The 16,467-nt window shown below is 43.2% G+C and overlaps 1 protein-coding gene across 1 annotated transcript in view; it reads left to right on the plus strand.

Annotated features, from left to right (window-relative positions):
- DTWD1 (DTW motif tRNA-uridine aminocarboxypropyltransferase 1) overlaps positions 1–4,471 on the plus strand; it is a 36,940-nt gene extending 32,469 nt beyond the window's left edge. Inside the window, exon 5 of the mRNA XM_075858035.1 lies at positions 4,048–4,471. Coding sequence (XP_075714150.1) covers positions 4,048–4,277 — 230 coding nt within the window. The 3' untranslated portion in view covers positions 4,278–4,471. The remainder of the gene's footprint in view (positions 1–4,047) is intronic.
- Positions 4,472–16,467: the final 11,996 nt, after the last annotated feature.

The following is a 16,467-nucleotide window of genomic DNA, read 5'->3' on the forward strand; positions in this document are numbered from 1 at the left end:
CTGCATTTAAGGGGTTAATGGCGAGGATCGGAGCAAACTGCGGTCCTCGCCATTACCCCAGGGTGTCGGCTATAACATGCATCCGACACCCGGGGATGGTGGCACCGACTCAGCTACTTAGCCGGTGTCCACCATTTGTCGTATGGATACGGCAAAATGCGGAAAGCACTAGCTTTCCATGACTTCTCCATATGATAAATGTCGGGAAGGGGTTAATATACACTGTATTGCCAAACGTTTAGGTAAACCTACACATTACACCTATAAGAGCTTTTATGACATCCCGTTCTAAATCCATAGGCATTAATATGGAGTTGCCCCCCCCACCCCCTTTGCAGATAAAACCGCTTCCACTATTCTGGGAAGGCTTTCTACAAAAGTTTGGTGTTTGTCTATAGGGATTTTTGCCCATTTATCCAGAAGAGCATTTGTGAGGTCAGATGCTGGTTTTTGGCTGAAAGGGCTTTACTCGTAATCTCCGTTCTAGTTCATCCAAAAGGAGTTTGATGGGGTTGAGGCCAGGGCGCTGTGTGGGCTAGTTAAGTTCTTCCACACCAAAGTCACCCAACCATGGCTTTATGGACCTTGCTTTGTGCACTAGGGCACAATCATGCTGGAACATAAAAGGGCCTTCCGAAAACTGTTCCCACAAAGTTGGAAGCTACAATTGTTGAAAGTGTCTTGGTATGCTGAAGAATTAAGATCTCCCTTCACTGGAACGAAGGGGCCTAGGCCAATGCCTGAAAACCCCATAGCTTTATCCCTCCTCCACCAAACTTTACAGATGGCACAATGCAGTCAAGCAGGTAACGTTATCCTTGCATTCACAAAACACAGACTTGTCCATCAGACTGACAGAGCAGGTTGATCTGTCACTCCACGGAACACGTTTCCACTGCTCCAGAGTCTAGTGGCGGCGTGCTTTACACCACTCCATCTGAACGCTTGGCATTGTGCTTGGTGATGGTTAGGCTTGCGTGTAGCTGCTCGGCATGCATAACATGAAGCTCCCGGTACACAGTTTTTGTGCTGAGGTTAATGCCAGAGGAGGTTTGGAACACTAGTTATTGAGTCAGTAGAGCATTGGTGACTTTTACGCACTATACGCCTCCGCACTCGGCGACCACCAATCTGTAACTTTTATGTGGTCTGCCACTTTGTAACTGAGTTGCTGTGGTTCCTAAACGCCTCTTCTTTTCAAGAATACCAGTCACAGTTATCCACAGGATGTGTCATAAATATCAGATATATGCAGGTCCCACCTTTTGGGACCCGCACATATCTCTAGAACAGGGCCCCCTAAACCCCGTTCTACCTTCTGCTCCTGCTGCCTCCCGGACACTTCCTGACTATATGGTTGGGAGTGCTGAAAACAGGGTAGCTTGCTGAGCTACGCTGTTTCCGTAACGCCTATAGTAGTGAATTGCAGCGTAGCATGCGAAGCTACGCGGTTTCCGTAACTACCATTCTGTTCTATGGAACTTACATAAACAGCATAGCTCAGTGAACTATGCGGTTTCCTTCTTCATGGTCGGAAATCACACGAGTCAGCCGGAGCACAGAGAGGTAGAATGGGTTTTAGCGGGCCCCGTTCTAGAGACAGATACGGGTCCCATCCTGTGGATATGTCAAACGTCGCCGATGGGGAAAACCCCTTTAATCACAGGATATTTAGGGGGGACGAAAGTTCTTGAACTGACTTGTTGTAACGGTGGCGTCCTATTACAGCACCACACTGGAATTCAGTGACCTCTTTAGAACAACCCATTCTTTCACAAATGTTTGTAAAAGCAGACTGCATGGTTAGGTGCTTAATTTTATACATCCGTGGCAATGGGACTGATTGAAAGACCTGAATTCCATGATTAAGAGGTGTGTCCTAATACTTTTGTCCATATATTGCATATTAGTAGAAAAAATATCATTAATGGTTATGTTTTTTGCTTTCTTTTTTATTCAGTGAAGTAATTGAGCAAATATTGAAAGCTTTTTTTGTGAACTGATTTATGACTATGTAAGGCTGAAATCACACATGGAGTTTTTGTTGCAGTTTTTTTTTTAGCCAGGAGTGGATCTGAAGAGAAGGAAAAGCATAAGGCTAAATGCACACGATTCGTTTTGCGTGCGGATAATCGTAATACAATAACAGCAAACCACATCTCATTTACACGTTGCAGATTTTTTTCTACACGTAAATTGACCTGCAGCATGTCAATTTATTTTGCGTTTACGCTTGCGTATCGGACTAGTTTTGTTTTTTAAAAACGCACCAAATTTCCCAGCATAAAACGCACTTATTTCCGCATAAAAATTTAAAAACTGCACCTACAAATACATTAAAAAAATGCACTATTAGGTGTGGATTTTACATGCGTTTACCTGCGATTTGTGATGCGGATTCTCTGCACCAAATTCCACAACATGTGCATGCAGCCTTAGGGTGTCTACACACAGCGTAAACACTGGAATTGCTCTTTCGCTAGAGAAATTGACATTCTGCAGATTGAGAATACACACCGCAGGTCCATTTCCGCACGTGTTTTCTGCATTGTTTTTCCGTAGCATGTTAATATGATTTGCTCAAATTGCAAAATTGTTTGCTTGGGGTGAGTCTTTTACATCGCAGTGGAGGAATTTTGTCCCACTCTTCTTTGCAGAATTGTTTGAAGGTCTCGCCACAGCATCTCAATGGGATCCAAGTCTGGATTGATTTGGCCATTCTAAAACCTTAATTTTGTTTCTTTTCAGCAGTGGACTTGCATCTTCCTAATTAATATACTCCATATCGGTGTTCAATACATTCTTTATCATATGGGGTATTTTATGAAATTGCACTTTACACATGTTGTACACTTTTGTATTCCATATGCAGTATGTAAGATTAGTGCATACACATACTTGAAATTATGTATATATTATGTTAATGGTTGTATTCATGTATGTACTTCCTATTTATACTTGGCACTTTACACTTTGTAACTGCTTGAGAGAGGTTCAGATGTGAACCGAAACTTTGCCCACTTTCTGGTGATTTAAACATTGCTTTGATCCATCCTGAAATCCTGGTGCTGTGTTCGCTTTCTTGGAATTTGTGTGTGTGTGTTTGTAATATTAATAAGTGTGTGTGTGTGTGTGTGTGTGTGTATATATATATATATATATATATATATATATATATATACACCTTTCTGAGACCACCACCCGAAATTGCATTGAAAAGTGGTCTTCTCCGAGACAATAAGCAATATGAACATACTAATTCTATGATATGCATTGGATATTTAAAAAAAATGTAAATGTAATTTAGTTCTAAATACTAATATCACTATAGACTCTAATGGTTGTAGGCATAATGTAGGAGTACTTTAGAGTTCCTATCTTTGCTACATTGTAGTAGCATATTATTATATAAGTAATACAATTGCGTGTTCTCTTCGCATAATAAATGTCAGTTTCATAAAGGACCCCCACAGATTTTCTTTAGGCTTACATTATACAAGAATGGAGATGTCTGGAGTCTTCTGATACACGTCTACAGCCTAAAAAGTTACAGTATTACTTTATAGAGTTAGGCTGGGTTCACACGAGCATGTTACGTCCGTAATGGACGGAACGTATTTCGACCGCAAGTCCCGGACCGAACACAGTGCAGGGAGCCAGGCTCCTAGCATCATAGTTATGTACGATGCTAGGAGTCCCTGCCTCGCTGCAGGGCAACTGTCCCGTACTGTAATCATGTTTTCAGTACAGGACAGTAGTTCCACGGAGAGGCAGGGACTCCTAGCATCGTACATAACTGATGCTAGGAGCCCGGCTCCCTGCAGTGTGTTCGGTCCGGAACTTGCGGGTCGAAATACGTTCCGTCCTTTACGGACGTAACATGCTCGTGTGAACCCAGCCTTAGGCCAAAAGAATAAGTGGGGTAAAGAAACCACCAAGATTTACAGTGCAATCAAATTTGTCAATCCATTGTTTAAAGTTTCTACCTACTGTTGGTCTAGGCTAAAAAAAAGTGTTGTGTTTTTTTTTTTGTCTTAACTGTACTAGGGTTGGTGAGTGTTGTATTGACAGAACGAAAAACTTGCTTTTGGCGACATCAGAAGGGATCACCTGACACTTACCTTTCAACCATAGAAGCTATTTACCACTTTATGATGGACTTCCACGTGCAGATCTTAGAAAAGGACTACAATGGTGAATACGACAATCTCCTCTTTTTCTTCTCCTTCATGTACAAACTCATCAGAGATGCCAAGCATGCTGCTGGAAAGTCGTAGCACACTGTCTTATAAGTAATTTAGGACTTATTTTAGCTGCAGGGTGATATTGTGACCAAATTAAATATAGAGGTATTGTACTCCTACAATCCCTAATTTAATTTATAAGAAATGTGGAAAATTCCAATAAAAACCTACTAGCATAAATCCTATGATTTTTCTATGAACAATAAAACCATACTTTTTATTCTTTAGCACATTTGTGTGTTTTGGCTTTGTTGTTTTTTGTGTGTGTGTGTGTGTGTGTGTGTGTGTATATATCTATATGTATATAAATATATATATATATATTAGGTTGGTGGTGATGTTAATCCCGGGTGTCCGGTAGTTTACTAACTGTGTATATGCTGTAGGGTTGCACGATGCATCGAAATATCGATGCCGTGCACCCTTAAACGGTTCAATATAGTTAATTCATGTATTTCGATACTAAGCTGTGCAGCCGCACAGCTTAGTATTGTACATGAATTTAGCCAGAGCGGGGCTGCGGCTGTCTAATACAGTCATTGCCAGCTCCTGACTTGTGTGTGTGTGTGTGTGTGTGTGTGTGTGTGTGTGTGTGTGTGTGTGCAGTCAGCATGATGTGATATGGCTGGCTAATGAGCACCGGTACTGAAGAACATGGTGGGCGCACTGCAAAGGACCCCCGTGTTCTGTCCTCCGTGCAGGTGCCAACGCTCATTAGTGCAGCCCTGACCGCGCTTGCACACTTGTTAGAAGCGGGGCAATGGCTGTATTACACAGCCGTAGCCCTTCTCTAACGGCGGAGATCAGTAAAACCGATGATCTCCGCCACTATTCCCTTGAATGCGCCGATCAAAGCTGATTGTAGCATTCAAGGAGAAAATGCCCCTTGGGTTGCATCACAAAGGAGAAAATGTGAAGGGGATGCCCCTTTGTTTGCATCACAGGGAATCCCTTTGACCCAATCGAGGGACATACCATATATGGGCAGACAGCCCAGGGCTGTCTGACCATATTTCCTGTTAGGGCATACTTGTGTATGTCCTAACAAATGCCTGTGTACTATCAGTACACAGGCTAATGTACTGGCATATAGATATATGCCACTGTCAGTAATTCTCGGTTTCCTGGGGACGCACATACAAGTGAATGTGGCTGTCTCTAGCACCGGAGCCCCTCCGGTGCTAGCGACGCCACTGCATTCGCCCGTGACAGTGCGCGGGCTTTAAAGTTTAGTGAGCGGGTGGATCGTGGAAGGTGCACGGCCGCGCAGCCATTCACCTTATAGGGAACACTGCTTGTAGCACAGTGAGCTACACTGTTTCAGGCGCTTGGGATATACGGGAACTTTCATTCACTTCTATGAATGTTACAGAAACAGCGTAGCTAAACGTGATCGGCTGTTTCCGCAAAAAACCTCCTTACTCAGTGGCTCGAGCATAGCGCCAGAAGTTTGGACAGAGGTCTCGGGGCCCTGTTCTAAAGATATGTGCTGGTACCAGAGGTGGGAATACCCCTTTAATGTAAGGGACTTAGAACTTATGAATTGTCAGAACTTCTTACTTTGATTGTTTGCACTTGTTTTATTTTGAAGCCTACAGGCATCCGATGTGATCCCTGGCCTGGGCCACTACTCCCCCCCCCCCCCCCCCTCCCCACCTCTTTGAGCTCACAGAGAGGTAGAGTTCGAATGTATTACAATTTTTATCTGGACAATATTGGCCATATTACTAGTTGTATCCATAGTTCCGTATTTTGCTTGTTTAGTTTTCCAGTACATCCCTCATGACAGCACTACAGGAGGTTGCCCTCTTGACCTCTGTAGGGACAGGAAGACAGAGAGGTTAAAAGGCCCCTCCCACCACCCCTTGCCAGTGTTCTTCCTGTCCCCACAGGGTCAGGAGCAGAGAGACGTCGCTCCTGTATTGTGCAGGAAAAGAAACTCGGGCAGGGGGCAAGATCGGGGGGTCCGTGCACTCCCCCTTCTCTTCCCCCTAAAGCCCAGGCTAACACCCCTCGAACGAGGGGTCCCTTAGCTCCCACCCTGAGACACCTACCGGAGGAATCCTAGGCAGGGTTCGGGTAGTGTGTGAGGGCTGGGGATTCCCAAGCAGGCTTCGGCCTGGCCGCGGACCAGGCGGGGACCGGCAGCTCCATAGACGTGGATGCATCGGCAGGGATCCTCGCTGCGCCGCATAGCAAGCCTCAGTCGCCGGCTATGGTGGCTGCACTACAAGGAAAGACGAATAGCCGACCGGAAATGACGTCGGGCTACTTCCGGTCCGCGGCCATCTTGGAAGGCGGGAAATTCAAAACGCCCGCATTTAAAGGGACACGCACAGGTATGTAGTTAGAGCTGATAACTCTAACTTGGATTATTTTCGTGGATTGCATATTGCATTGCCTGTTACCTGTCGCGGTATGGAACTTCCTCGTCCTGATGGAGCTCCAGATATGTCCCAGGGTCACGTGAGTCTCACCCTTGGGGTAAGGGTTATGACTCCTTATGTATGTACACCATACTTTACCTACCTTCTGTTTTCTCTAGGATAAAGATTCCTCTCAGAGACAAACTGATAAAAAGAAGGTTAAAAAATGTGCGACTTGTGCAAAAAAATTGCCAGAATCACATAGGAAACAATTGTGTCAAGATTGTATTGCAAAAATACTAAAGGAGGAACAATCAACGTTCATGTCTGAACTTAGGGCTATGATTCGTGAAGAAGTGAGTCAGTCAGTAGCCTCCCTCGCCCCTCCTCAAGAAACTCCCTCCCACTCCCGGGCAAAAAGACCACGGATGGAAGTAGATCAAAAATATTGTCCCCCCCTCTCAGGGGTCTGACTCGGAGCAGGAGTGTTATTACCTATCAGAGGGTGAGTTAGAAGAAGGAGAGGAACTCTTGCCTTCAACTTCTTCCACACAAGAGAAAAAAATTTTCTTCTCTTCCGAGATGTCTGATACCTTAATTCAAGCAATACGGGAAACCATGGATATTCCCGAAGAAGACCAACCACATACCATCCAGGATGAGATGTTTGGAGGTCTAACGGAAAAGAAAACAAAGGTTTTTCCGGTAAACGAAAATCTCAAAAGAATGGTGACAACTGAATGGGAAGATTCAGAAAAAAGGCTCTTCATTTCGAGAGATTTTAAAAACAGACTTCTCTTTGATCCAGAAGACACTAAACCTTGGGCTGAGATCCCAAAAGTAGATGTCCCAGTAGCCAGGGTTGCTAAAAAAAACACTCCCATTTGAAGATTCCTCTCAGTTGAAGGACGCCATGGACCGAAAGGCAGACGGGCTACTGAAAAGAGCGCGGGAATCTTCCTCTGCTTTGATCTCGACTAATATCGCGGCCACATCAGTAGCAAGAGCAATGTTTATATGGTTAAACCAGCTGGAGACCCATTTGATGATGAAGACATCACGACAAGATCTATTAGAATCTCTACCCTTACTAAAAATGGCAACCGGATTCTTGGTAGACGCTTCAGCGGAATCTATTAGATTTGCTGCCAGGAATGGGGCTCTCTCAAATGCTGCTAGAAGAGCATTATGGCTCAAAATGTGGTCCGGAGATACGAAGTCCAAGAACAAATTGTGTTCTATCCCGTTTACAGGGTCTCTGATGTTCGGTCCTCTCCTCGATAACATGCTGGAGAATGCAGCAGATAGAAAAAAGGGGTTTCCTGAAGAGAAACCAAAAAACCCCCTCAGTTTGGGAGGTTTCGCCAACAGAGGGATCCTACCTTACAGAACTACAGCGGGAAAGGAAAGTCCGGTCGCTGGAGTTACCCCAAAGGAAAAAGGGGTCGAGGATATCTCCTTAACCCAAATAATTCATTCCAGCCCTCAAAGCAATGACGCCAAGAGCATAGGAGGAAGACTCCTACAATTTTATCCCAAATGGTCGAGAATAACCCAGAACCCCTGGGTTCTAAAGATCATAGAAGAAGGGTACAAAATAGAATTTTCCTCCAGAGAAATTTCTAATAACCCAGTACCAAGCAAAAGACCTTCATCAGATCCTTATCCAGGACGTCCAGAAACTACTCAAATTGAGAGCCATTTCTCCAGTTCCCCACAACGGAATATGCAAAGGCCACTATTCAAAAATCTTTTTAGTCAAAAAGCCAAAGGTATCTACTGCTTTCCATAGAGAACAAGAAATAATTCTACCTTCCTTTTATCCAGATCCAAAAAACCAACAAGAAGAAAAATTCCATTGCCTGGATGTCAGGCGAACAATTCTTCAGTATCTGGATAGAACCTCCTGGAGACGAGATAAAAATCTATTTGTCCTGTTTGGGGGAAAGAATAGAGGAAAGAGCCTCAAAAAGCTCTCTAGCGAGATGGGTAAAAACCACCATACAAGAAGCCTACAAGTCCCAAGGACTATGTGCCCCACAAGGCATCAGAGCCCATTCAACGAGGGCAGTTTCGGCATCCTGGGCAGAAAGAAGAGAAGCCTCTATGGACCAAATCTGCAGAGCTGCCACTTGGTCAAACCATCATACGTTTTGCAAACATTATAGGCTCGATGTTCTGTCCGATACGGATTTAAGTTTTGGACGGAAGTCCTTCAATCCGTAGTCCCGCCCTGAGCATTATAATCTGGTATTGCTCCTGTAGTGCTGTCATGAGGGATGTACTGGAAAATAGGAATTAGACCTACCAGTAATTGTATTTCCAGGAATCCATCATGACAGCACCCTTACATTCCCTCCCTTATTGAAATTCTGATTTGTGCAAGTAACATGTCCGTTATTATCCCTAGAAATAAAATAGGGTTGCATCCATCCTGGTGTAGTAATTGAAAAACACTGGCAAGGGGTGGTGGGAGGGGCCTTTTAACCTCTCTGTCTTCCTGCCCCTACAGAGGTCAATAGGGCAACCTCCTGTAGTGCTGTCATGATGGATTCCTGGAAATACAATTACCGGTAGGTCTAATTCCTATTTTCCTATCGGTACCCAGACACTTGCTTCCCTAACCCACTCCACCAGGTTATCAGTTATAGTGACAAGTCCTGGTCACAGCGCACTGGACTTTCTGGCTTTTTCTACTGTGTATTGGGATCCTGATTAACTTTTAACGCCCAAATTAAATGTTTCCTGCTCACCCCTCATTCTTATGTTGTACAGTGGAGTGCTATGATAAAAATTAAAATTAACCGTGTTTGAGTCTGTTTTCCTCTTTTATATTCTCTATATCAGGGTTCTCAAACGCGTGGGTCGCCCCTGAGGTTGTCATTTCCGGCTCGCGGGGCACCGAAGCTCCCTCTGGAGAGGAGAGAGCAGGCCGAAGAAGGAGCACGCCGGCGCACCTTCATGATGTCATGAAGTAGCGCAGTTCCTTTCCCTTGCTGCTGGATCATTGGTGGTAGATGAGCAATGGCCACACAGCCCCCTGTAGATAGCGCCCCACAGACCGCACCCTGTTGGCAGCGCTACACCCCCCTCACTGTAGTCCGCGCCATTGGAGCTACCTCTAAGAGTGGAATCCCTAGCCAGAGGGTTGCTGATGCTCGGGCCGTGGCTTCCTCTGCTGGAGGAGCCCCTGAAGTCACTTTCCATATATGGACAGTGACTTCAGGTACTCCTCCAGCAGAGGATATCCTGGCCAGAGAGTCGGCAACTCTCTGGCTGGGGATTGCACTCCTAGAGGGAGCCCCAATGGATCTATCTATAAGGGGGGTGGCACTATAGGGGGGTGTGTGGGGTACTATCTACAGAGGACACTGGCACCATCTACAGAGGGCACTGTGGCACTATCTGCAGAGGGCACTATCTAAAAAGTATACCAATACAAACAAAAATGTTTACAGCACCAGAAAAAATAGAAATGAATAGAAGTGCAAAGCCCAATAGGACTGGATCCAACCATCCAACGCAATGGCAACAAAGAAGGGATTCAGGCAGCGGGTAAAAAAAAAAACAAGGAGCTTTTATTCACCCATGCGACGTCTCAGCTCCTTAGAGCCTGAGGAGCTGAAACGTCGCATGATTGAATAAAAGTTCCTTGTTTTTTGGATGTGCTGCCTGAATCCCTTCTTTTTTACCATCTAAAAAGGGGCTGCCCAATCTTGAAATTCTTGTGTCTGCCAAACGCTGCAAACTTAGCAGGCAGACTGCATTTAGCAACACTTAAACTGGAAAACTGGATTGTTAAAATAAAAACGTGGAATGAACTCGCAAATTTCTGGTCAGTTTAACCCCTTCAGGACCAAGCTCATTTTGGCCTTCAGGACCAGACCCATTTTTTCAAATCTGACATATTTCACTTTATGTGGTAATGACTCCGGAATGCTTTTACCTATCAAAGCGATTTCTGAGATTGTTTTCTCGTGACACATTGGACTTTATGATAGTGGAAAAATGTGGTCGATAAATTCAATATTTATCAGTGAAAAACACCAACATTTTGTGAAAAATTGCAAAAGTTAGCATTTTTATAAATGTAAATGTATCTGCTTGTAAGACAGGCAGTTGTACCACACAAAATTGTTGTTAATTAACATCCCCCATATGTCTACTTTAGATTGGCATAGTTTTTTGAACATCCTTTTTATTTTTCTATGACGTCCCAAGGCTTAGAACTTTAGCAGCAATTTCTCACATTTTCAAGAAAATTTCAAAAGGCTATTTTTACAGGGGCCAGTTCACTTGTGAAGCGGCTTTTAGGGCCTTATATATTAGAAACCGCCAAAAAGTCACCCCATTTTAAAATCTTCACCCCTCAAAGTATTCAAAACAGCATTTAGAAAGTTTCTTAACCCTTTAAACGTTTCACAGGAATTAAAGCAATGTAGAGGTGATATTTTCAAATTTCTTTTTTTTTTTTTTTTTTGCAGAAATTTATTTTTAATCTATTCCTTTTGTAACACAAGTTTTTACCAGAGAAATGCAACTCAATATTTATTGCCCAGATTCTGCAGTTTTTAGAAATATTCCACATGTGGCCCTAGTGCGGTAATGGACTGAAGCACCGGCCTCCGAAGCAAAGGAGCACATAGTGGATTTTGGGCCTCCTTTTTATTCGAAAATATTTTAGGCACCATGTCGGGTTTGAAGGGCTCTTTCGGTGTCAAAACAGTGGAAATCCACCAAAAGTTGCCCCATTTGGGAAACTACACCCCTTGAGGAAATTATCTAGGGGTATAATGAGCATTTTGACCCCGCAGGTTTTTTGCAGAAATTATTGGAATTAGGCTGTGAAAATGAAAATCTACATTCTTTCAAAGAAAATGTAGGTTTAGCTAATTTTTTCTAATTTCCACAAGGACTAAAGGAGAAAAAGCACCACAACATTTGTAAAGCAATTTCTTCCAAGTAAAACAATACCCCACATATGGTAATAAATGGAGCCATTTGGCTTTTGGAGCTCAAATTTAGCAGGAATGGTTTGCGGAGGCCATGTCGCATTTGCAAAGCCCCTAAGGGACCAAAACAGTGAAAACGCCAAAAAAGTGACTCCATTGAGAAAACTACACCCCTTGAGGAATCCATCTAGCGGTGTAGTGCGCATTTTGACCCCACAGGTGTTTCATAGATTTTATTAGAATTGGACAGTGAAAATAAAAAAAAATCCTTTTTCTTCAATAAGACGTAGCTTTAGCTGCAAATTTTTAATTTTCTCAACAAATAAAGGAAAAAAAGAACCCCAACATTTGTAAAGCAACTTCTCTGGAGTACGGCAATACCCCACACGTGGTCATAAACTGCTGCTTGGGCACACGGCAGGGCTCAGAAGGGAAAGAGCGCCATTTGCTTTTGGAGTACAGATTTTGCTGCATTTGGTTTCTGGTCGCTATGTCGCATTTGCAAAGTCCCTGTGGGACCAAAACAGTGGATCCCCCCCAGAAGTGACCCCATTTTGGAAACCACACCCTCAAGGTATTCACCTAGGGGTATAGTGAGCATGTTAACCCCACAGGTGTTTTGAAGAAATTTGTGTGCACACGATGTGGGAGAATGAAAATGGGAATTTTTCCTTAGATATCCCAATATGTGGTGCCCGGCTTGTGCCACCATAACAAGACAGCATCTAAGACTCTAATTATTATGCGGTGTTTCCCTGTTTTAGAATCACCCTACATGTGGCACTAATCTTTTGCCTGGACATTCGACAGGGCTCAGGAGTGAAAGAGTACCATGTAAAATTGAGGCCTAATTTGGCGACATATAAAGTATTGGTTCACAATTGCTGAGGCTTTGATGTGAAATAATAAAAGAAACCCCTGAGAAGTGACCCCATTTTGGAAACTGCACCCCTCAAGGCATTTATTAAGGGGTGTAGTTTGCATTTTCACCCCACGTGTCTTTTCCATAAATGATTGCGCTGCGGAAGGTAGAAATTAAAATGTTTCCCTAGATATGCCAATTCAGTGTCAAATATGTCGTGCCCAGCTTGTGCCACTGGGGACACACACCCAAAAATTGTTAAAAGGGTTCTCCCGGGTATTGCGATGCCATATATGTGGAAGTAAACTGCTGTTTGGGCACACTGTAGGGCTCAGATGGGTGGGAGCGCCATTTGGCTTTTGGAGCGTGGAATTTGCTTGGTAATAGTTTTGTTTGGAGTATCACTGGTGTTTCCGTTTATAATGTGGGGCATATGTGAGCTGGGCAGAGTACATCAGGGGCATAGTCAGGTGGCATAATAATGGGGTAAAAAAAATAATAAAATGATCCATAGATGTGTATTACGCTGTGATCGATCCTTTCTGCACAGGCCGGTGTCGCACCGATAAATGTCCTTCCTTATCCCCCTTTTGGTCCACACTCCGCACCTTTGCAGTTTGGGGAAATTTGACGGGAAAGTGTTGTCCTGGTATAATACGGGTGCCCTCGCTTCCAGCAGATATGTTTGGGACCTCCCCTTCCTGGTTCCCTAATTTTAGTGCCTTGATACATCGCCTTTTGAAACAGAAGAAATGTTCCCCTCGGGCCGTCCCAACTGGATATTTTTCTTTCCTGACTTATTGGAGCCTTAACTTATTTTATTTTTTCATAGACTTAGTGGTATGAGGGCTCTTTTTTTACGGGACGAGCTGTAACTTTTATTTGTACCATTTTGGAGCACATGCGACTTTTTGATCACTTGTTATCCTTTTTTTGGGAGGCAAGGTGACAAAATAACATAGTTTTTTAGTTTTTTTTTTATATATATAGCGTTCACCATGCGTTATAAACTACATGTTACCTTTATTCTGCGGGTCAGTACGATTCCGGCGATACCTAATTTATAGAACTTTTTTATAACTTTTGCACAATAAAATTACTTTTGGAAAGAGAATGTATTTTTTCTGTCGCCATGTTGTGAGAGCCATAACTTTTACATTTTTTCGTCGATGTAGCTGTATGAGGGCTTGTTTTTTGCGAGACGAGGTATAGATTTTATAGTTACCATTTTTGGATACATGCGACTTTTTGATCACTCTATTTCAATTTTTGAAAGACAGTGACCAAAAAAAAAGTAATTATGGCATTGTTTTTGAGGGTTTTTTTTAATACGGCGTTCACTGCGCTGTATAAATAACATAATATTTTTATAGTTTAGGTCATTACGGTCGCAGCGATACCAAATATTTATGGCTTATTATTTTTTTCAATAATAAAACGACTTGATAAGGGAAAAAGGGCGATTGTGTTTTATTACGTGAAACTTTTATTATATGTTTTACAACTTTTTTATTTTTACTTTTTTTACACTTTTTTTTTTTTACACTTTTCTTTAGTCCCACTAGGGGACTTGAATGTCCAACTGTTTGACATTTTAATACATTGCACTACCTATGTAGTGCAATGAATTGGAACTGTCAGTTGTTCACTGACAGCAAGCCGTTGCAGTGTTCATGTCTTTTATCGAGCACATTGAGTTAAACATCCACAGTGGCAGGGAGAAACAGTAAGTGAACCATTGAATTTAATAGCCTGTAAATCACCCTTTAGCAGCAATCACACCCATCAAATGTTTCCTGTATCTACAAAAAAAATGTGCACAATTTTGAGCAGAAATTTTGGACCATTCCTCCCTGCAAATATGTTCATCAATATTTCTGGGATGCCTTGTACACACAGTCCTCTTCAAGTCATACTATAGCATCTTGATAGTTAAGGTCAGGACTTGGCAATTCGAAAACACAAATCTTCTTTTTAATCATTCTTTAGTTGATTTACTTGTGTGCTTTGTGTCGTTGTCTTGTTGCATCACACAATGTCTTTTTAGCTTGAGGTCATGTACTTCTGCCCTTACATCCTGTAAAATGTTTGATACACCTTTGAATTCATTGATCACTCAATGATTGCTAGTTGTCCAGGCCCTAAGGCATCAAAGCAGCCCCAAACCATGATTCTCCTTCCTCCATGCTTTACAGTTTGGATGAGGTTTTGGTGTGCAGTCTTCTTTGTCCTCTAAATATAGCGTTGTGCATTTGTGTAAAAAGTGCTTGTTTAGTACAATGGTCCAGACATATTTTTATAAACCTCGGGTAGTTAACATATAGTTGTATGAGCCAGCCACCCTGTCAGCATCTGTGTGAATAATTAGGGCTGAAGAAAAGAATGGTGCTGCATAGGTTGAGAACGATCATACAGCTATATTTGTGTTGTTCTAATATGTAGGCACAACCCTATATTTCCGCTTTCGAGAATTGTGAGGACTCTGCCCGGGCCGGGGCCCCTTATGCGAATGGTGCCTACTCCACTGGGATTTTGCAAGTAGTAAGAAACCAAATCAATCCAACCACGGTCCAGATTAGGAAAAAATGGCAATTGTCTGGTGCGATCCTCACTTCAAATTCTAGTCACTCTTATGGTGAAAACAAATATTATTTAAGTCTCAATATAGACAAAGCGTTTTAGGTTACAGGGAACCTGTAACGTCTATGGCCGCGGTCTGTCGTTCGACGACCGCAGCCATGGATGACCTGCTGCTGTGCTGCGTCGTCCCCCTGTGAGGCGCCGGCACTCACTTCCAGGTATTGAGCCTGTCTCCCGGAGGGTGCCTGCTCTTAAAGGGCCAGTGTGCGCACCTGAAAATCATAATCAACTCATGAATTCCTGGACTATAAGAGGATCACCGCTCTTCTTATCCTCGCCTGAGCGTTGTTGTTGTTTCCCTTAGTCTGTCTTGCAAATGGTCTCTTAAGTGTCTTCCAGCTTCCCAGTGTTCCCCGTACCTGTATCCTGTTTCCCCTGCTATCAGTACCATCCTGGTCTACTGCCGTTCTAAGCTGTTGTCGTGTTTTGCTGCATCTCTACGCCTGTCCTACTGCACCACACCTGACGTCTGCCTGATCCAAGCCGAGCCTGCCTTGCTGCTGTTTACATTGCCTCAGGTACCCTTTTCTGGACTATAGACTCTGTACCATACCTGTTTGGCCAGCTGCCGTCCCGCTACGCGGCATGGCCCAGTGGGTCCACACCCCGCCTTGTGACAGAACCCCTTAATCAGGTGAAACACAGAGACCGGTATGTCTATTTTGGATGACAACATAGTAAATCACGGCTAACACTTTTGCCGCCAGCAGCTCTAACCAAGCTGCAGTCTTGTTCACCGCTGGTCTCTCTGCCCAAGAAAAAAATTCTCATAACAGCGACACTGTGAGTACTACTAGCGGCAGCATCGTAACAGTAAATTGTGGTCACATAAATAGTGCCATTGACCGGGAGAGAGTAGCTTCTCCTGGCCTGCTATACTACGGCTGCCTGCCACTACCAGCAGGTTATGTGTATGTGACCTGATGGATTGAGGTTCCATTCAGGCAATTCCTAATGAGAAGACGTTCAATGAGAACAACTGTAAGTTAACCAAGCCATTAAATTATATATATGTGGTTGACCACTTTGTTCTAAAATACAGAGATCTTTGAACAATCTTACTAGATCATTGAAGCCACACAATAATAGCTCTAAGAGCACTCCCTCCTTATTCCCATTGATGCAGACATTGCCATTCATACAGGATGGTAGGTTCCATTGATGGGATTTGAAATTAAGAGAAATATACAACATTAATAAAAATAAAGTACAATAAAAATTGTATCTCTCAGTGCAACTCAAGAGTACTCTACACTGGACATTCCTTTCCCTATAATTGTCGGTATCAATATAGATGATATATGAAGGCGACATAACATAAATTATTCTTGCCCTACTTTCCCTCTTTCCCCATACCCACAATTTTCTAATACTTTTAACATCTTATGACAGAAACTAGGAAA

The sequence above is a fragment of the Rhinoderma darwinii genome, chromosome 3 (genome assembly GCF_050947455.1).
Source record: "Rhinoderma darwinii isolate aRhiDar2 chromosome 3, aRhiDar2.hap1, whole genome shotgun sequence".
In the NCBI taxonomy this organism is placed as follows: Eukaryota; Metazoa; Chordata; class Amphibia; order Anura; family Rhinodermatidae; genus Rhinoderma; species Rhinoderma darwinii.